The 17356-nt window shown below is 36.8% G+C and overlaps 1 protein-coding gene and 1 pseudogene across 2 annotated transcripts; one reads left to right on the top strand and one right to left on the bottom strand.

The window, feature by feature from the left end:
* Positions 1-550: 550 nt before the first annotated feature.
* Positions 551-12755, bottom strand: LOC127658429 (interferon-stimulated 20 kDa exonuclease-like 2). 2 transcript variants are annotated; one of them, XM_052147717.1, is made up of 5 exons: positions 12626-12755; positions 4996-5097; positions 4343-4916; positions 3596-3796; positions 551-2970 (listed from the first exon to the last, which is right to left on the bottom strand). In XM_052147717.1, the coding sequence occupies exons 3-5, from the start codon at positions 4682-4684 to the stop codon at positions 2860-2862; spliced, it is 654 nt and encodes a 217-aa protein (XP_052003677.1). In that variant the 5' UTR covers positions 4685-4916; positions 4996-5097; positions 12626-12755; the 3' UTR covers positions 551-2859. The 2 variants fall into 2 exon arrangements, with proteins under 2 accessions (XP_052003677.1, XP_052003676.1); XM_052147716.1 differs by having other exon boundaries at positions 4343-5097.
* A 216-nt stretch (positions 12756-12971) lies between these two features.
* LOC127657662 (methyltransferase-like protein 25B) lies at positions 12972-17174 on the top strand (annotated as a pseudogene).
* The last annotated feature ends 182 nt before the right edge of the window (positions 17175-17356 follow it).

Below are 17356 nucleotides of genomic sequence, written 5' to 3' on the forward strand. Positions count from 1 at the left end.
ACGGACCTGTAGGGCCTACTTACACTTATCATCATTGGAAGCGCAACTGTGCTGCTCTCCCAACAAAGAGTAATTTGTGTAAATATTGGTAACCTCTAATGACCAGATACCACAGTAATGATGAGACAACAGCTCTGAGAAATTACCAGTTTTCAATGTCTAGATATGAGTCACTGCCTGTTCATATCTGTAAATTTGAATCTGATCCATTTGTGAGTCATGTTTGTGAAGTTGACCGCAGGTGGACATAACAGACCAGAGTCTAGCCTCCTGGTGAAACAGTAGCAATCCGAAATGGAGACAGAGGATTATTACTGTCTCAGAGGGAACATGGAGAGAGGCGGATGAATACGGCTTTGCAAGTCACATACTCTTTGACACTGTCAGGTACTAGAGGAATTTAACAAACCAACACAGCAGTCAAGAGACCATGCCTCACAAATCCTACAACTATGCTGTAGGTCTTTAATCTTTGAGGCTAAACGGAAACAGATCTCATCCAAGTTTATTTAGAGGGCTATCACATTGTAATACACATACAACCCACACATTTTGACAAATGGTCAACACAACGTAAAAAGAATTGATAGACAATCCTGAAATCATTGTTTAAAGGTATATTTATCAGTCTGCTGTATCTGACACCTTCCATGCATTAATCATCTACATACTGTAGGCCTGCAACTGTGCTGAATGGCACACAGAATTTAACAACTGAAACAATAAAAGTACTGATCTTTTTATTTAAAAAAAAAAAAAGTAAAAGAAAAAAGGTAAAATATATAGGGTGATCACAAACATTTGGCCATGCTGAATCAACCCAAGGACCTTAAGACAAAGTGAATTTGTCTTCAGACACAGATAACATCTAGAGCTCTCTCTTCATTATATGTGTCAAGACCAGACTAAATGTTACATAAGTTACAGTGCATTATATATTGGTTCTTGCATGATGATAATCATCTGGTAATGAGCAAGATTACCTCTACCTGCCAACCACTGAGGATATAAAAACGTGATCTGTTTTACAGACATTACTACCATCCATATCCAAGCCACGACTGGGAAAATATAATGTCACACTGACTTTTGCCTCTCTACAGCATTAACCCTGATTTCAGCCAAAAACTGTTGGATTTCATTAAACGACAAGTTATGGTCAGTCTTTTCACTTCTGGCAAAGTCTTGCTACGTCAGCAACACTAGATACTCCACCAATAACACATTGAAGGTTTATCATGCACAGCAGTGCAAAGAATGAAAAAGTTCTATTAAATGTATTCATTCAATGTTTATTTTAAAAATAAGCAAATCAGAGAGGTAAGAGATTGGAGAGTTATCTAAAATAATCACGATTAACTTTTTTTTATTTTTACAACAACATGATCACACAAAGTCAGCATGTTGTTTTCGAGAGTTCAGGTACCCTAGGATCAGCCAACATTAGTCCGACAATCACCATCTTCCATCACATATTTCTGAATTGGCTCCAGAGTGTTTACCTTCCCCTTTGGTGCGACCAGAAGCACGTTGCATAAGGAGCATGGTAGACCTGGGTTCAGATCCCATGTTAAAACCAGGAAGTAATCATGTTCGGATAATAAGTGATGAACTCAATCCGAAGGTTGCATTTTTCCCTCTAACATTACATTTGTATGCCACTGCTGGTTAGGATTAGAGATAGTTTATAAAATATGCATTTATCTTCACTGTATAACAGCCTGTACTCGCTTCTAGCGCCCCACTGTGGACATTACACCCACTTTGGCCAGAGGGAAAACTGTTTTGCAATTCAGTGAACAAATACCGATTTCAGCAAAACATTTTTTACAAATAATCAACCAACTACTTTTACTGTGAGATCAGTATGTTGAGAAGATGGTAAAACAGCATTAAAAACAGTTAGAAATCACTTTTATTTTAACGCGATGTCATATTAAAATTACATTTAGATATGGCATAGTGATCATAAGAAATATTAAAAATAAGTTTGTGGACCCCTGCAGGTTATATGTTCACATCTTTAAAAGAGGTAAAATCTAATTGATTATGACAAAAATTCCAACAGAAAAGATGCTCAGAGGGAAGACCATTAACTCTAATGTAAGATCTGGATTGTGTTTCACCATTCAGATTGAACCTTTCTGGTTCACTACTCACAGATTAAGCTTAATCTAAAACAAGCTTGTTTAACTCCTGGGAAACTGCTGGGCAAGGAAAATTTGTCTATTTCCCAAACATTACCAATGTGGTGCAACCAGATTTCTAAACACAGACTTACTGATATTTGAGTGGGTTTGGAGGGAAAAGAGATCTGACTAATCAGTTGAGGCACTGTTGATTTGAACATAAATACAGAAGGAACTATATAGATCATGTGGTAGTGTTGAATTCACAATAGAAGAGAAATGCTGACTCGTTTTCTTCATCAGACTTGAGAAATAAAGATGGGCAGAGAGCTTTTTTCCCCCTCTGCACTTATTGGAGACACTCTGAACTTAGTTTTGCTTGAGTTTCTGAACAGAACAACAAAAGTGATCCATGAGAACAGCTAGCAAATTGTTTTTAGCAAATTAATTAATTAAATTGTCTCAAAGTGACAAAAAGTTGAGATAAAAAAGAATCAATAAAATGAGTTAAAATATCATCACTTTTGTTGTATAGGAACTGAAGAACCCGATAGTGGATTTCAAACCCAACCTCTGCAGCTGAGGAGTTCAAGTGTTACAAAAAGATAGTGCAGAGCTTCAAGTCTTGTTTCTGAAAATACTAATGATAGAAAAATAATAGGACTGGGGATGCATACGAAAAGGATCTTGTTTCGTACTGTTCTTTGATTCAAAGCTACATGAATTGTTTCTAGCAGACAGGCTGAGAAGCCAGTGTTTGCTCCCATTCTTCCTCCACTACTTTGTAAAGTTCCATGGTGGCTTTGGCATCTTCCACTGATGAGTGGCCTCCCTTCCCTGTCTGAAAATATAGGAAGAGTTTTCAGTGGAAAAAAAAAATAAAACAATCGAAAGCCAAGTTGTTAATTTTACTGTAATAAAAATAGCCTTCATCATAGACTCTGAAACTTACACTTGTTTCCTCTCTTTCTTAAAGAAATAGTACACCAAAATAATTGTATTGTAATTTTTTCCCCCTCAAACTCATGTCATAAGGATATATTTTAGGAATTATGTAATTGCTTATTTCCACACAATACCAGCTAAAAGTGCCTCAATTTAAAGCTTAAAAAAACACCCAAAAGTGTCATAATAGTCAATGTGACTTGTTCGAAGACTCCTGAAGGCATCATTTAGTTTGATGAATAGCCTGAAATTTAAGTTGTTATTCACTCTCAAGTCAAATCATTAATAAACTCATGTATACAGCACTTTACGGCTTATACCACATATAATGAACAAACATCAGGTACGAGAACCATGGTGGGGGGAATACATTTTTGGTGAAATATTCCTTTAAAATATTAATCCTAGAATCCAAAAACTAGTTTTGAACTCCAGCTTTACCCCATATACTGTATGGTTGAGTTCTGAACTCAACAAAATATTCAGATGACTCAGTCATAGGCAAATGTATGTATACCCACTTGTATGTCCTTGTTGAAGAGAGCCTTGGTGAGCCTCTTCAAAGAAGCAACTTCATGCACAGGAAGTCCAGCTTTATGGTTTAGCAGCGGAATCCGTGAGGTATCTCGTGTTTGGCAGGCAGGATGGAAATATTTTAAGGCCTTGAAGTCATTTTGGATGGCATGGCCCACAATCACTTTTCCTGTCATTATCTTCACAATCTGTGTGCAAAGTGTATAATGGTGCTTATATACACAAACAAAACTCACTAGACCATTAAAATGTCAAAACTTAAAAAAGGAAAACAGATTTTGAACACACACAATAGTGTGAAAAATGTTATACAGAAAGACAACCATAAGATTTTGACACATTTCCATGAATCACTGGAACAATTACTTTAAATTTGTATTATATTAGATTCTGTGACCTAATGAATCTAGGATTTTGCTTCACCAGATGTGAGAATCAGCAAATATAGAAAAACCAAAGCCTGTCCACCTAAAGTCTTAATACAAAGTCATTAATGGGCGTTAGTGTCCCATTTAATGGTGACTATAGCTAACATTCTGCCAAACTTCTCCTTTTGTGTTACACAGAAGAAAGTCAAGAACGTTTGGAACAACAAAATGGTGAGTAACTGATATTGGTGAACTATCCCTTTAACATATTTTTAACGTTTAACCTTGAATGAACTAATTCACCTCTGATAAAATCATCTGGCCTATGAATAAACATAATTTAAAAACAAACGCTATCTCTCATACCTCTTTTTGTGCCTGACTGAATGGTGTGGCATTGCGTAGATCCTGCTTCCTGACACCACTCCAGCGTGTACGGAAATCCGTGACAAGGTTGATGGGTTTGATAAATTTATCATAAATAACATCACCGTTGTAGGAGACAATACTACAGCGGGCAAGCTCACTGATGCTCCCCTTCAGTCCTGTTCCCACCATCTCACAATCCATTGCTAAGTATTTTAAAGGTCCAACAGTGCGGGGCGCCACCCTGTGCGTTTGTTTTCCCGGAGAAGTGCAGGCAGTGGATGAAACTGAAGATGAGGGTTTCTGGGAAAGTGTTTGTGTGGAACAGGAAGGCTCATTCATCCTAACATGCAGAGTGGTGGTAAACTGAGGAAAAATAGCACCTGGTTTCGATGGATCCCCTCCATTGATCTGCGTGTGCCTCTGCTTTTTTCTCTTTTTCTTATTGTTCTTTTCATTTCGCTTTTTGTTTTGTTTGTCTTTTAAAAAACCCTTTTGTTCCAGAAAACGTCTCCTTCCAAGAAAACGTTCGTGTTTTTCATTTCCTTTGGATTTATTCGATTTGCCTCCTTGACTGGGATCACAAATCATGTTAAACATAAGCCCTGACATACTTGCACACCCACAAATTTTGATTCCAAATTAAATCTTACTTTTTAAATATATGTTGTAGTTATACTGTATTCAAGACTTTCAGTATTAGGTGTTCTGAAATCAGGGCTTTAAAATGGGTGATTCATCAATGTTCTTTCAGTCTTGAAGAGGAGAAAGGGAGAAAAACAGTGAAAAAGAACTTAAAATCCTGTGAGGTGACAACAAAACATCATTGAGTTTTAACGGTTTGCCTTATAAAGATTACATTTTAGGCCTAAACATTTTATACAAAAGTTATCCATATAAACAGCTATTTTACACCATGTGGAGTAAACAATTAAACATCACAAGATGGGAAATGGCAGGTTCACAGTTTATTTTCTAATTATTTCTAACAGAAACTGATTAAATAAACCAAGTTACAATTTTTGAGTCTTGTGAATAAATGTGATATAAATGTGAATAAAACAATGGACCCATTTCACAGATGTGTTTCGGCCTTATTTATCAGCGTAACTCCAGCAAATTAAATATGTATGTGTGTGTACACAGTGCTGTGGAAATTTATTGATTTCCATCCTGATTTCTTCTATTTTTGTGTATATCTCAAAAAATCTAACATAAAACAAAGGAAATCTGAGTAAACACAAAATACAGTTTTTAAATGATAATGTTAATTATTGAAGCAAAAAAAGTTATCCACTGGGCCTGTGTGAAAAATATATGCCCCCTAATGATTTAGTTTCTAAATCATCAAATCTATGAAACTGCATTCATAATGAGGATCAGCTGGACTAGACACACCCAGGCCTGATTACTGCAAGCCCTTTTCAATCAAATCAACACCTGAATAGACCTTTTTCAAGAGCATGAAGTTGGCTAAAAGGCTCACCCCGTAGCACACTATGCCATGGTCGAAAGAAATTCCAGAAATGATGAAGAAAAAGGTGATGGAAATACAGCAGTCTGGGAAGGGTTACAAAGCTTTTTCAAAGGCTCTGGGATTCCAAAAAAAACACAGTTAGCCCTTTTCCAACAAAACTGGCGATGTTCTCGTGCCGAGCCTGTGCTCTGCTGATTCACGGCTGGGGCAATCTGGAGCCTATCATAAAGCAGCCATGCTTTTCCACTGACCTGAGAGCCGAACATAACAGTTTACTGTCTATGTGGTAGTTTCATGTGACTACCTCAAATATAAACAAATATGGTGCGTCACAGTGTGTTTGTATACAGCTTTTCCTCTTGTTTTTGAAGTCATATTTAAACATAGGGATGAATGCAATCCATCGTTATTACAATGCTCAGCGAGATTGTCAGAGACAAACATCTACACTAAAGAAGATAGATAATGTTAGTACATTATATTGTATAAACTATGGCTTAACTTGCCAAGTTCTGTAAACTATTACAGTGAAATTATTATTAACATTGATGTAGCAGATGGCTGTATTTGGATTTTTGAATTCAATGCCCCAGTTAGTTAACAGGCTGTCCACAGTCACTTTTGCTTATGTCCTTCTTATGGTCTCTGTACTCTCTTCAGTGTTTTTCAATTAGTTTATGACTTTGTCAATTGTCCAACTAAAAGCGGCATGCAATTATGCTGTATTTTCATTTTTGTAGAGTATTTCTTTTCCTTTGCAAACTCTCTAGTTTATCTTGGATCTTCGTAAATACCATATTGCAAGTAGAGCACTTGTTTCATCGTGTTACCTGAACACTTTTGATGTCTGATAATTTCGTGGGTTTTTTATTGTTATAGAGCAAAGTACTCCTTGCTGCAGAAGGTAGCTACAGTTGTTGTTTGGGAAAACATAACCATGGTGATTAAACATTATCCCGCCCTCAGTCCCTGACGTAATCGATTCCTGCATAGAGACCAGCAGGTGCATAACCAGGTTTTTGGCTCCGGAATGGCCTTTTCTGCGGTGGAAATGCACATAACAGTTTAAGAATTCGCACCGGCCCAGGAACCTAACTTTTGCTAACTTTTTTTTTTCTTCAATAATAATAAAAAATTATAATATATATATATATATATATATATATATATATATATATATATATATATATATATATACACACACACACACACACACATACACACACACAGTCAAAAGTTTTGAAACACTTGAGTGAAATGTTTTGATCTGAAGGTGTATGCTTAAATGATTGAAATTAGCTTTTTGTAGACAAAAATATAATTGTGCAACCATATTAATGAATTTCCTTATATAACTAAATGTAATAATAATAAAAAAAAGTTCTTGAAATTGATGACTTGGACCAAATAATAAAGAAAAGCAGCCAATAAGTGCCCAACATAGATGGGAACTCCAATACAGTTTAAAAATCATCCCAGGGTGATACCTCAAGAAGTTGGTTGAGAAAGTGTCAAGAGTACATGTCTGCAAATTCTAGGCAAAGGGTGACTACTTTGAAGATGCTAAAATATAACACAGTTTTGATTTATTTTGGATTTTGTTTAGTCACAACATAATTCCCATAGTTCCATTTATGTTATTCCATAAATTTGATGACTTTACTATTATTCTAAAAAGTAAAAAAAAAAAATTATAATATATATAATAAAGAATGAGTATGTGTATATATATATTTTAAAACTGTATTTTGTGTTTACTCGGGTTGTCTTTGTTTTATCTTGTTTGAAGATCTAAAACCATTTATTGTGAAAAATATACAAAAATAGAAGAAATCAGGAAGGTGCAAATACTTTTTCACAGCACTGTATGTATGCATATATCAGGGTTTCTGCAGGTTCAAAGGAATGAAATGTAAGTCTTAAGACTTTAAGGCCAAATAAAAGACCACTGACCATTAAACGTTGATCAGATTACGTTGTTGAAAAATGACTCTGAGGGCTCTAGTTGACTGCTGTGGCTTCAAGCCATCAACAGAGTTGACTGGACTGAGATCATTTCGACTCACAACTTTGCAGCAAAAATGTATAGCGAACACAGTTACATGTTTGTTATTAACTAATTTTATAATAGTAATTGTATCACTAAATATGTTTGCATTTATGATGGTTTTGTGTTATACTTTTGTTTAATCATCTAATCTGTCAAATCTAACACAACAGTCAGCGGGCTTTCTCCCACAATTTACTGCGCATGCGCTGACATTTTTGTAAACAAGAGGATTGGATTATACCTTATTCACCGTGTGTCATGTTTGATTTTTAATGGGAATGGAAATTAAGCTGTGAGGGATAGACATACCATCTCTTCAATGGCATGCACAGTATAAATCTGTAAAAAGCTCCAGAATACCATCTGATTTTCCACAACACCTGTAGTCTGGAGTTTTTTTGTCTACAGAGTGTACTTGAAAATATATTTTTCCAATTTTTTGTCAGCAGAACTGCAGTACAGCCCATTGAAGAGACTGTATGTTTATCCCTCACAGCTCAATTTCCATTCCCATTAAAAATCAAACAGAATCGTTGTCATTCTCATCAAAAATGTATATGGCGCTGCTGTGAATAAGGTCTAGCATGTGCTGAATAACATTTATATTTTTAGTTTCTTGGCAGATACCTTACATTATACATGTAGTTAAAGGGCAGTTCATTTAAAAATTAAGTTTCTATCATCACTGGTCACCCTTGAGCCTGTATGTATTTTCTCTGCCATGGAACGAAAAAAGATGTTAAGCAAAACGTTTAGTCTCAGTCAACATTCACTGCATCTTGTTTTTCATTCAATCTCCTTTTGATATCCACTGAAATAAGAAAGTCATTCAGGTTTGCAACAGCATGAAGATAAATAAGTGATGACAATTTTCATTTTTGTGTTAATATCTCAATTAAAATTCAAAACTTTTCAGTTACCTTAAACATGGCTGTTTAAAGTTATGTATTGAGAATGTTAACAGATTAAATTATGAGAGAACTGTGCTGCATAATTAGTTATAATGTATATTGAAAACAGATTATATACTAAATATTAAACATAGATAGTATATTTTCATATTATGTATATTATAATTATCTTATTATTGTTTTGTATATTATTATATATTTTTTTAAATTGACAGATTCAGATGGCAGAGAAAATACCGGTATATGTCAGATGGAGCTCAAGAGAGATATAACAGGTGTAAATCTGCAGCTGTTATCTTTAAAATTCTTGTAAAAGGTGATGTAAAAGAAGCAAGATTTGAAAGGCATCAAAAGACCGCCGCAACCTCGCACACTTGCAAGTTGTAACACTGACAGCTTATCCCAACTATAAACAGGAGCGTTAGTGATTAGGGCTGGGTATCGTTAATTTTCTTCCGATATCGATACCTTGACTTTGATAGTGGTTCCTAAACTATACTTTTTTCGATACTTTGGTAAAAAAACTCTGCAGGAAAACGACAAACAACGGTATTACCGCTGGTTGGACGCTAGGTGGTACTACGGGATCATTTTCATTAAGCAGGGTTAGGGTTAACCCTACACAATAAAGCAAGACACCATGATTTCAAACTTTGAACTTTATTTATTTTAATTAAAAGTTCAAATGAAACTGAAAAAAAAATATGTGCATTTAAAATGTGTTGTTCAACTTTTTGAAAGATGGCTTTACAACAGTTGTGAACATCTCTCTGGCAAAGAAGCTTCATCCGTGCATTCTCTACCTGTCGGGTATTTCATTATCGTGTGTGTGTGTGAATAAATTCGTTTTGTTCCCTCCTTCACAATATATTTATCCAATTACATGAATATTCTTGCTTTATTGATTTTGCATTGAAAATTTAATAATTTATTAAAAAAAACTTAAAATCAAATACATTTCTAACTTCAGATTGTAATAAATAATAAAGTGATAAAATAATATATATATATATACACGTAACCACCTTTCCATTTACCGTCAGGCAAGAATCCGTCTAAATATGCAGGTGGAAAATTACTTATACAAATGAAGACATAAAAACAATTATAAATGTAAAAAGAATAATTATAATGATGATAATAATCACTAAAAAAGAAATCATGGTTCGAGGTGAACGTGTTTTTGTATTATTTTATACATTTTGTATTATTTTATATAGTTTGTATTATTTTACAGGCTGCAGAGTTGCGTTCACAATGAACTGCTCTGTGGAAATAAAGTGAATTGAACTCAAATCACCTCCTGAAATGATGTCTGAGGTAATTTGCAGCACTCATAAAAAATAAAAATCAGAAGACAGAAACAACGTGTGAGATCCTTAGATGTGCGTGTTCCACGAGACTGCATGCCTCCATATCAGCGCGTCATATATGCCAATGTATGCCATCTGTACTTAATAATATAATAAAGAGTGTTTCTTCAAACGTGTGTCTTTGTGTCTACGGGCAAATTATTTGTTATATGAATTTGATAATAATAATAGTCTAATAATAATAATAATTTAATAGATTAAAGGGAAAACGAGCCAAATATCATCATGACATGGTCAAAGGCATCAGCTATTGGCGATCACTCTGACCATCATTGATCCCGAGATCATCGTCTGTTTGCTCAACCAGAATGTGCATTTCTCTCTATAAATTAACAAAATGCTCAGACAGTCTCTTGCTGTTCTTTCTGACACATTCAGAATCATTACCGCTTTTACCGGTGTCGTTACAGCTCGCTTTGTGCGTGCGCTTGTAAAAATTATATTTTAAAGGCTCATTATTACGGTTTAGTATTTCTCTGTAATGTAGAACAGTGTTAGCAATATTACTGATAACATTCTTTCTCAGCCCTGGAACTCCAACCTTTTCTGATACTAGTGTTTTTCCTTGATGCCTAAACACAGCCAATCACCAGCACTTTTAGATCTGGGCACATCTATCAAGCTACATGATTATTACTGATGTTGACGAGATTAACCCCTTAGGTATCGAAATTTGGTACCGAATGACAAGACATTTTTCAATACTGGATTGTTTAAGTTGCATTCACACTGCCAGCGACATAACGATCTCATCTCATTCATTTTCAATGAGAGCTGGCGACTTCCGGTAACACGAGCGACTGCGACCGTTAAGGTACGTACACACTGCCAGCGACATCGCGCGCGACAGCGACTCAATACCATTCATTTTCAATGCGAGCACAGCGACTTCCGGCGATACGAGCTGTCGCGACCGTTGGCGCTAGATGTGGGCGTGTCCAGCGACGCGACAAAGTTGAGAAAAGTTCAACTTTGGAGCGACTAACGAAGCGACAGCCAATAGGAGAGACGACGGAGAGCTCACGTGATCCTTCTCTCTTTCTCTCAGCTCCTGCAGTAACGGAAAGATGGATGAAAGGCTAATTCTTGCTGTTAGAAATGTTCCAGTGCTCTATGATATGTCTCTTCCCACGTACAAGGACATTTTAAAGAAAAATACTGCGTGGAAAGGTGTATCTGAGATCGCGGGGATTTTATGGACCCATACAGACTGACATTTGCATTTTACGCGCAGATAAACAGCCGCTCTGGCAAACAGCACGCCTTGTTTCTCATTCATCTTTGATATAAAGCATTTTATGTACTGATTCCATTTATATTTAGTCTTTTCCCTACAAAATGTTTGTTTTTAGTGGCAAGAAAAGAGATTCGCTGTCAACAGCAATGGAATGACATCCGTGAATGTCATTTATAAACGTTACTAGGCAACCAGTAGTGGGAACACCCACTAGCGACTTCACCACCAGCCACTGGCGACCTGCAGCGATAAAGTCGCTGGCAGTGTGTACGTAGCTTTAGCGACCAGATGTGGGCGTGTCCAGCGACGACAAAGTTGAGAATTGTTTAACTTTATGCAAATTAAGAGCGACTTTCGGGAGCAATAGCCAAAATGGAGAGAAGATGGTAGAGTTCATGTGATCCTAATATTTTAATAAGAATATTAACTACTTTAAAAAACACTGCTGTTTAGAATCTCCATACACACCACTAGCGACCTAACCGCCAGTCACTGGCGACATGCAGCGACAAAGTAGCTTGCAGAGTGAACGCAGCTTTAGAGACGCAAAATAACACTATTTGCATTTCTAGGTTATGGTTTATACCTGTGTAACATCGTACGTTCAGTAAAAATGCGCTTCCCTGAGCGCGTTCACACTAACCTCAAACGTCAGCTGCTAAATGACGGATGCACGAGAGAATTTTTAAAAGTAAACTTAAGACTTTAAGGACCAGCGGAAACCCTGCATATCTAATATACACATTTATAATTACAAATTTAGTGTCACTTTTTAACATTAGCTTTATATTACCCTGACCTTAATAATACTAATAATAATAATAACAGAAACAGTTACCACTGCTGCGATGGGATTTTTTTTTTTTTTTACAACTGCTTAAAGAGTAAAGTTGGCATCTTTCTCTCTTCTGCCAGTCGTAATACATATCGTGGAAATCGGGAAATCGTGCAGTATGAGTAGATATATTTTCTTAAGCTTTTGGGGCAAATGGGAACACAGAAAATATTTGTTTTTGTCTCTACCCCACAATCGTTTCCTGCAGCGTTCCAAATGTGAGGAGTCCATAAACTCCTTTACGTTAAATTTAATGTGATATAGCGCATTGTCATCATCGAGAGTACGTTAACTATCCGATACAGATAAAAAGAGTACAACACCGTTTATATCCAAATAAACTGTCAATTTATTCTATCATGTATTTCCATTAAAACAATACAAAATGTAAAATACATACCATTATTGGCTGATATTTTATATGATTCTCTGGTTCAAGGTACGGGAACGCACGCCACATGCGTGAGCGTGCTTGGTGTACTTCCGGGTCGTATGGCAACGCAGGCGAGAAGGCGGTGGCTCGCTTGTGAACCAGGGGGTCAGAGGAATTGGCTGGTTACCAGCAGAGCCATATAGGTTACCAGGTCCCTGTTAGCATATGCTGGTAGTTGCAGGAACTACACCACCCGATGGATTAAAGTAGGTACGTTTCTCCATAGACAGCCATTCAAAAGTAGCCGTGTTTAAAGGTGAATTCAAACTATTTGAAAGATGAATGTTCACTAAATGAACTGGAATCAGTCAATATGAACGTCGCCGGAGTGTGCGAGGGATACAGCGCTACAGTTTGTAATATACATGTTCTGTGTCTGTTCTAAGTGTAACAGTAAACAGATAATCTGTTAAACTTAGAATAAAAGACGTGGGCGATTTTATGTCATATGATATTCATGTTTGTTGCGAGAACATCCTGCAATATTAATGCACATTTGTAAGTGAATCACTGTTTCTCCTCCCACGCAGGATTTCTTTAGTGAGAGTTTGTGGGAGACTGCCTGTGAGCTGGCAGAAAGCCCTCGGCGATTTTACACCCCCACAGATCGCTGACCTGCTGCTGCTGGATAAAGAGATACAACACATGAGGTAAGAAAAGGTTAAAATAAGTAATTTGTCTTAAACTTAAAGGGACAGTTCACCAAAAAGAAAGAGAATTATATCATAATGTACTCACCCTAGTGTTGCTGCAAACCTGTATGCATTTCTTTCTTCTGCAGAACACAAAATAATGTATTTTGGAGAATGTTTAAATTCTTTTAGTCCATATAATGAAAGTCATTGGGATCTAAAACAACATTGGACCCCATTGATTTTCATTGTATGGACAAAAACCAGACCTTTTTTTTTCCAAATATCTTTTTTGTGTTCCACAGAAGAAAGACATGCATACAGCTTTATAGCGTAACCAGTCTCTAGCACTCACAAAATTGTACAGCTGGGGGGAGGGAAAATCAAGAGTTAGCATGAAAATTGAAAAGTATTTTTAACAGGCTTCTGTTCCTTTTTTGTCTTTTAGATACCCATCTGTGTGGCCTCTCTCCTAACTCACACTGCGAACAGCAACTCATGCTCAATTGTTTTCACGTAAAGGGCCAGGTGGACACACTCAGAACGCAGGTGTTTAAGGAGCTGTGTGACCAGGCTAACAGTAACTATGTTGTGAATTTTGGGTCTGGACAGGTACAGTTATGTTGTGCTAATAAGGTTTATTCTGTATTATAGTTAAACCAGTTTGGCTGTTTAGCTCTTACCAACTTTGATTGTATCTGTGCAGGGCCATTTTACATGGTTTCTATCTTTTGGGCCTGAATGTCACTGGAATTGAGGCTGACCGTGTTTCCCTGGCCACCAAATTTGATAGGCAGCTCCTGTTAACACTGGTCAAAGAGAGTCAAAGGGTATGACCCAAATCTTAAATATTTGTTATGTTTGCCAAGCTTGTTGTCATCTTTTGTAATTGCATATATTGCAGTATTTCCTGTAAAACCTGCAACACCTCAAGCAAATGGAACAATATTTCTCAGTTGTCATAGCCCAGTGTAAACTTTGAGGTCGTCAGATTCATGGGGCTTAAGCATGACTACTGTGACACACAACAGTTTTTGAATGTGCAATGATAAATTTCATGTGCATTTCTGTTGTAGTCAGGAAAACCTCAGGGTGTGTATTCTGTACCTTGTCTCTCTCCTTGCCATGTGGTGGGCTGGGTCAATCCAAAGGCTTCATGGGATGTCTTCATCAAGCAGCTTGGGGTGGCCACCACTGGGCCATAAGAAAAGAAACAGCTGGTATCAGTGCCATCAGAGCTGAAACTGGAGCAGAAATCCTGCCAAACTAATGGCGAGGAGTTAGAAACTACACTTCAGACTCAGAGGACTGACTTTAAAGCCCAAATAAACACTGTGGTACTTCCAACAGGACATCTTGAACCTGAAACGAGTAGCACCAATGCACATAAATTACTTATTAGCAGCAAACGCTTTATTGGGTCTGGAGTGACTTCCACAATCCCTGATGTTGGTTACGCTACTAAAGGTAATTTGGTACTCAGTCATTTTTATTTTGTCTTTACAGGGTCTTCACACCTGTGGAGACCTTAGTTCAACACTTCTTTGCCATTTTACCAGCTGTCCTCATGTTCAGGTCATCACTTCTGTTGCTTGTTGCTACATGAAAATCTCAACCCAAGAGAACCCAAACCCCCAAAGTGTAATGTAACCCCCTTTCTCAGACACTACAATAGAGTCCCATTCAGAATATGCTATCCATCGAGTGACTGGGAACATGAATTGACAGGGCAACAGTTGTCTTACAAGGTAAGAGAGGGGGCTTGCCATGCAGTAGAGGACTAGCTCCATAGGCTGAGAGAGGAGAGTGGGCTACTGCAGACACACATTTACAGAGCTATCTTAGAAAGCATCATTAGCTTGGAGAGGCTTGATCTGCGCAGACCAGGAGTTCAGACTGTCAAAAAAGCCCACAAACTGTCATTCGCTAAGTTAGTATCATGTCTTTATTGTGAGATTTTGGAATATCATGAGCTTTCATGGATTGAAAAGTCTCAGACTCACTACTGAGCTTCAGTTCCAGGAACTTGAGCATTATTTCTATAGCATGCTTGCTCTGTCACCACTTCTCCTATTTAGTCACTTAAAAGAATATCATCTCAAACTCATAAGTATGCTGAACACAAACGTAATACATACACAAAACACATATTTTAATGACAATATGATGTCTGTTTGTCCATACAATGCAAGTAATCCACTCCATCGGACCATTTACACACTGAATGACAAATTAAAAATGACTACCTGCCCTAAAAGGGGTTGTCAAATCTGTAGGCACATAAACATGCCTCTTAACCTTAAGGACGGCTTTTGAAAAGCGGAGGCCTGAAGATCCCCAACATGCTTTACCGAGGTCAAAGCGAGTAACAGCACAGTCGTCAAAGAGAGAGCGTACAAGCATGCCGACTCAAGTGGTTAAAAAGGGGAACCCGTTACATTTGTTCTATTATGAGCTATTTTTTTTAACCTAAAAATAAAGTTCTAAATAGCAGCTAACAGATATGTTGCATATATAGATTATTTATTAAAAACTAATAAATCTATTTCCTTGCCTAAATTGTCAGTCATAAAATCTTTGTAGTCCAGGACTATATATTAGCCTGAAAATCTATTTCATTACTTTTAAATACATATAAACTATTTTAGTTTAAGGTTCTAGACTCTTTCCTAATCACCAACTTAATTTCTTATATCATCCCTCATCTTAAGGGACAGGCTCTAGTGCTCCATTATATTAATCGCCTCTGTGTTTTCACAGGTATGCCCATGTGGCTTTTCCACGGGTTGGCTTGCCCATTGATCTCCCATTTGATCCTTCCAGCATGGATGCGATGCTGGCACAGCAGGGCAGAGTGGTGGTGTACTTCAGCCTGAGTCTGCTGCTTGCACCTGTGGTTGAGACTCTGGTATTACTGGACAGAATTATTTTCCTGCAGGAGAGAGGTAAGTAGAGCAGAGCCAGTCTCTTATCTGATTTAATGAACTGTAAAACTGAACACCTTTTGTCTCATTGGCAACTGAACTATTATCAACTAGCTCAGGATATTTTGATTACTGCATTGACTCTGTTGTGACCTGTTTGGAAATGTAATTGAACATTTTGTACTGGATTATTTAATATTGTTATATTTAGTTAATTATTAATGAGATGTACTCTACATGAATAGGATCTATATTAATATGTGCAGAAATATTTAAAATATTTTCTGTTTTCATTTTCAGAGCAAGCTCATTCCACTCTTTGATGCTGCTTTTTCCCCATGGTACCTGGTACTGGTGGCAGTAAAGCCCTTTCCAAATAATCACAGAAGGCATTATAAATTATTTATTAGCCCTTTATTTATTGCTACACAAACAATTGGATGTTTGGGTGCTGAAATAAGGGGTTTGAATTGTTAGTTGAATTATTTTTTTTTCAAATGATGATTTTTTTCAGATGAGCATTTTCCTTTGTGAACTATCAGTTCTGAGGGTAATTTTTTTGAGGATGCGGGTTCAAGCCCCACAGCAAGGCACTTAACTCCAGGTTGCTCCAGGGGGATTGTCCCTGTAATAAGGGCTCTGTAAGTCGCTTTGGATAAAAGCGTCTGCCAAATGCATATGTAAATGTAACCTCGGTCATGTTTTACAGTCCTATTTTAAATTATTTTTGTCTGAATTGCAGTGGACAGGGACGTTATACCTATCACTCTTTTGTCAGCTTGCAATTTCTTAATATATGATTTTAGTATGAAATATATTAAACTTAAAAGTACAGCAAAGTTTCAGTCCACCATTTTTGCTTTTTAGTTACTGGTAAATTCAGTTATCAGACTTGATTTGTTACCGAGGTTGTTTTAACTTATAAATTACATTTTTACACACTTGGAAGTCTTCTCATAAATGGGTATAAAGGGTCAGAATACACTACCCAGTGCAGACCAAGACCATGGTTGCTATTAGCTATTGCGTCTTTCTCCTCTATTACTGAAGGCATAACTGAGACGTGGAATCTGTCGCTGCAAAAGTAAAAATGTCTGCATTAAAAAAAAAAAAACAATTCAGTGGCAGGGTTTACATTTATT

This window comes from Xyrauchen texanus, chromosome 17, assembly GCF_025860055.1.
Source record: "Xyrauchen texanus isolate HMW12.3.18 chromosome 17, RBS_HiC_50CHRs, whole genome shotgun sequence".
Classification (NCBI taxonomy): domain Eukaryota; kingdom Metazoa; phylum Chordata; class Actinopteri; order Cypriniformes; family Catostomidae; genus Xyrauchen; species Xyrauchen texanus.

Bases quoted from the DNA above. Each gene is read 5' to 3' on its own strand.
- LOC127658429 (XM_052147716.1), bottom strand. From the start codon at position 4,954: ATGTCAGGGCTTATGTTTAACATGATTTGTGATCCCAGTCAAGGAGGC. The intron at 3,797-4,342 runs GTATGAGAGATA...CTTTGCACACAG, and splicing joins TCAGTCAGGCACAAAAAGAG to ATTGTGAAGATAATGACAGG. The intron at 2,971-3,595 runs GTGGGTATACAT...CTATATTTTCAG, and splicing joins TCTTCAACAAGGACATACAA to ACAGGGAAGGGAGGCCACTC.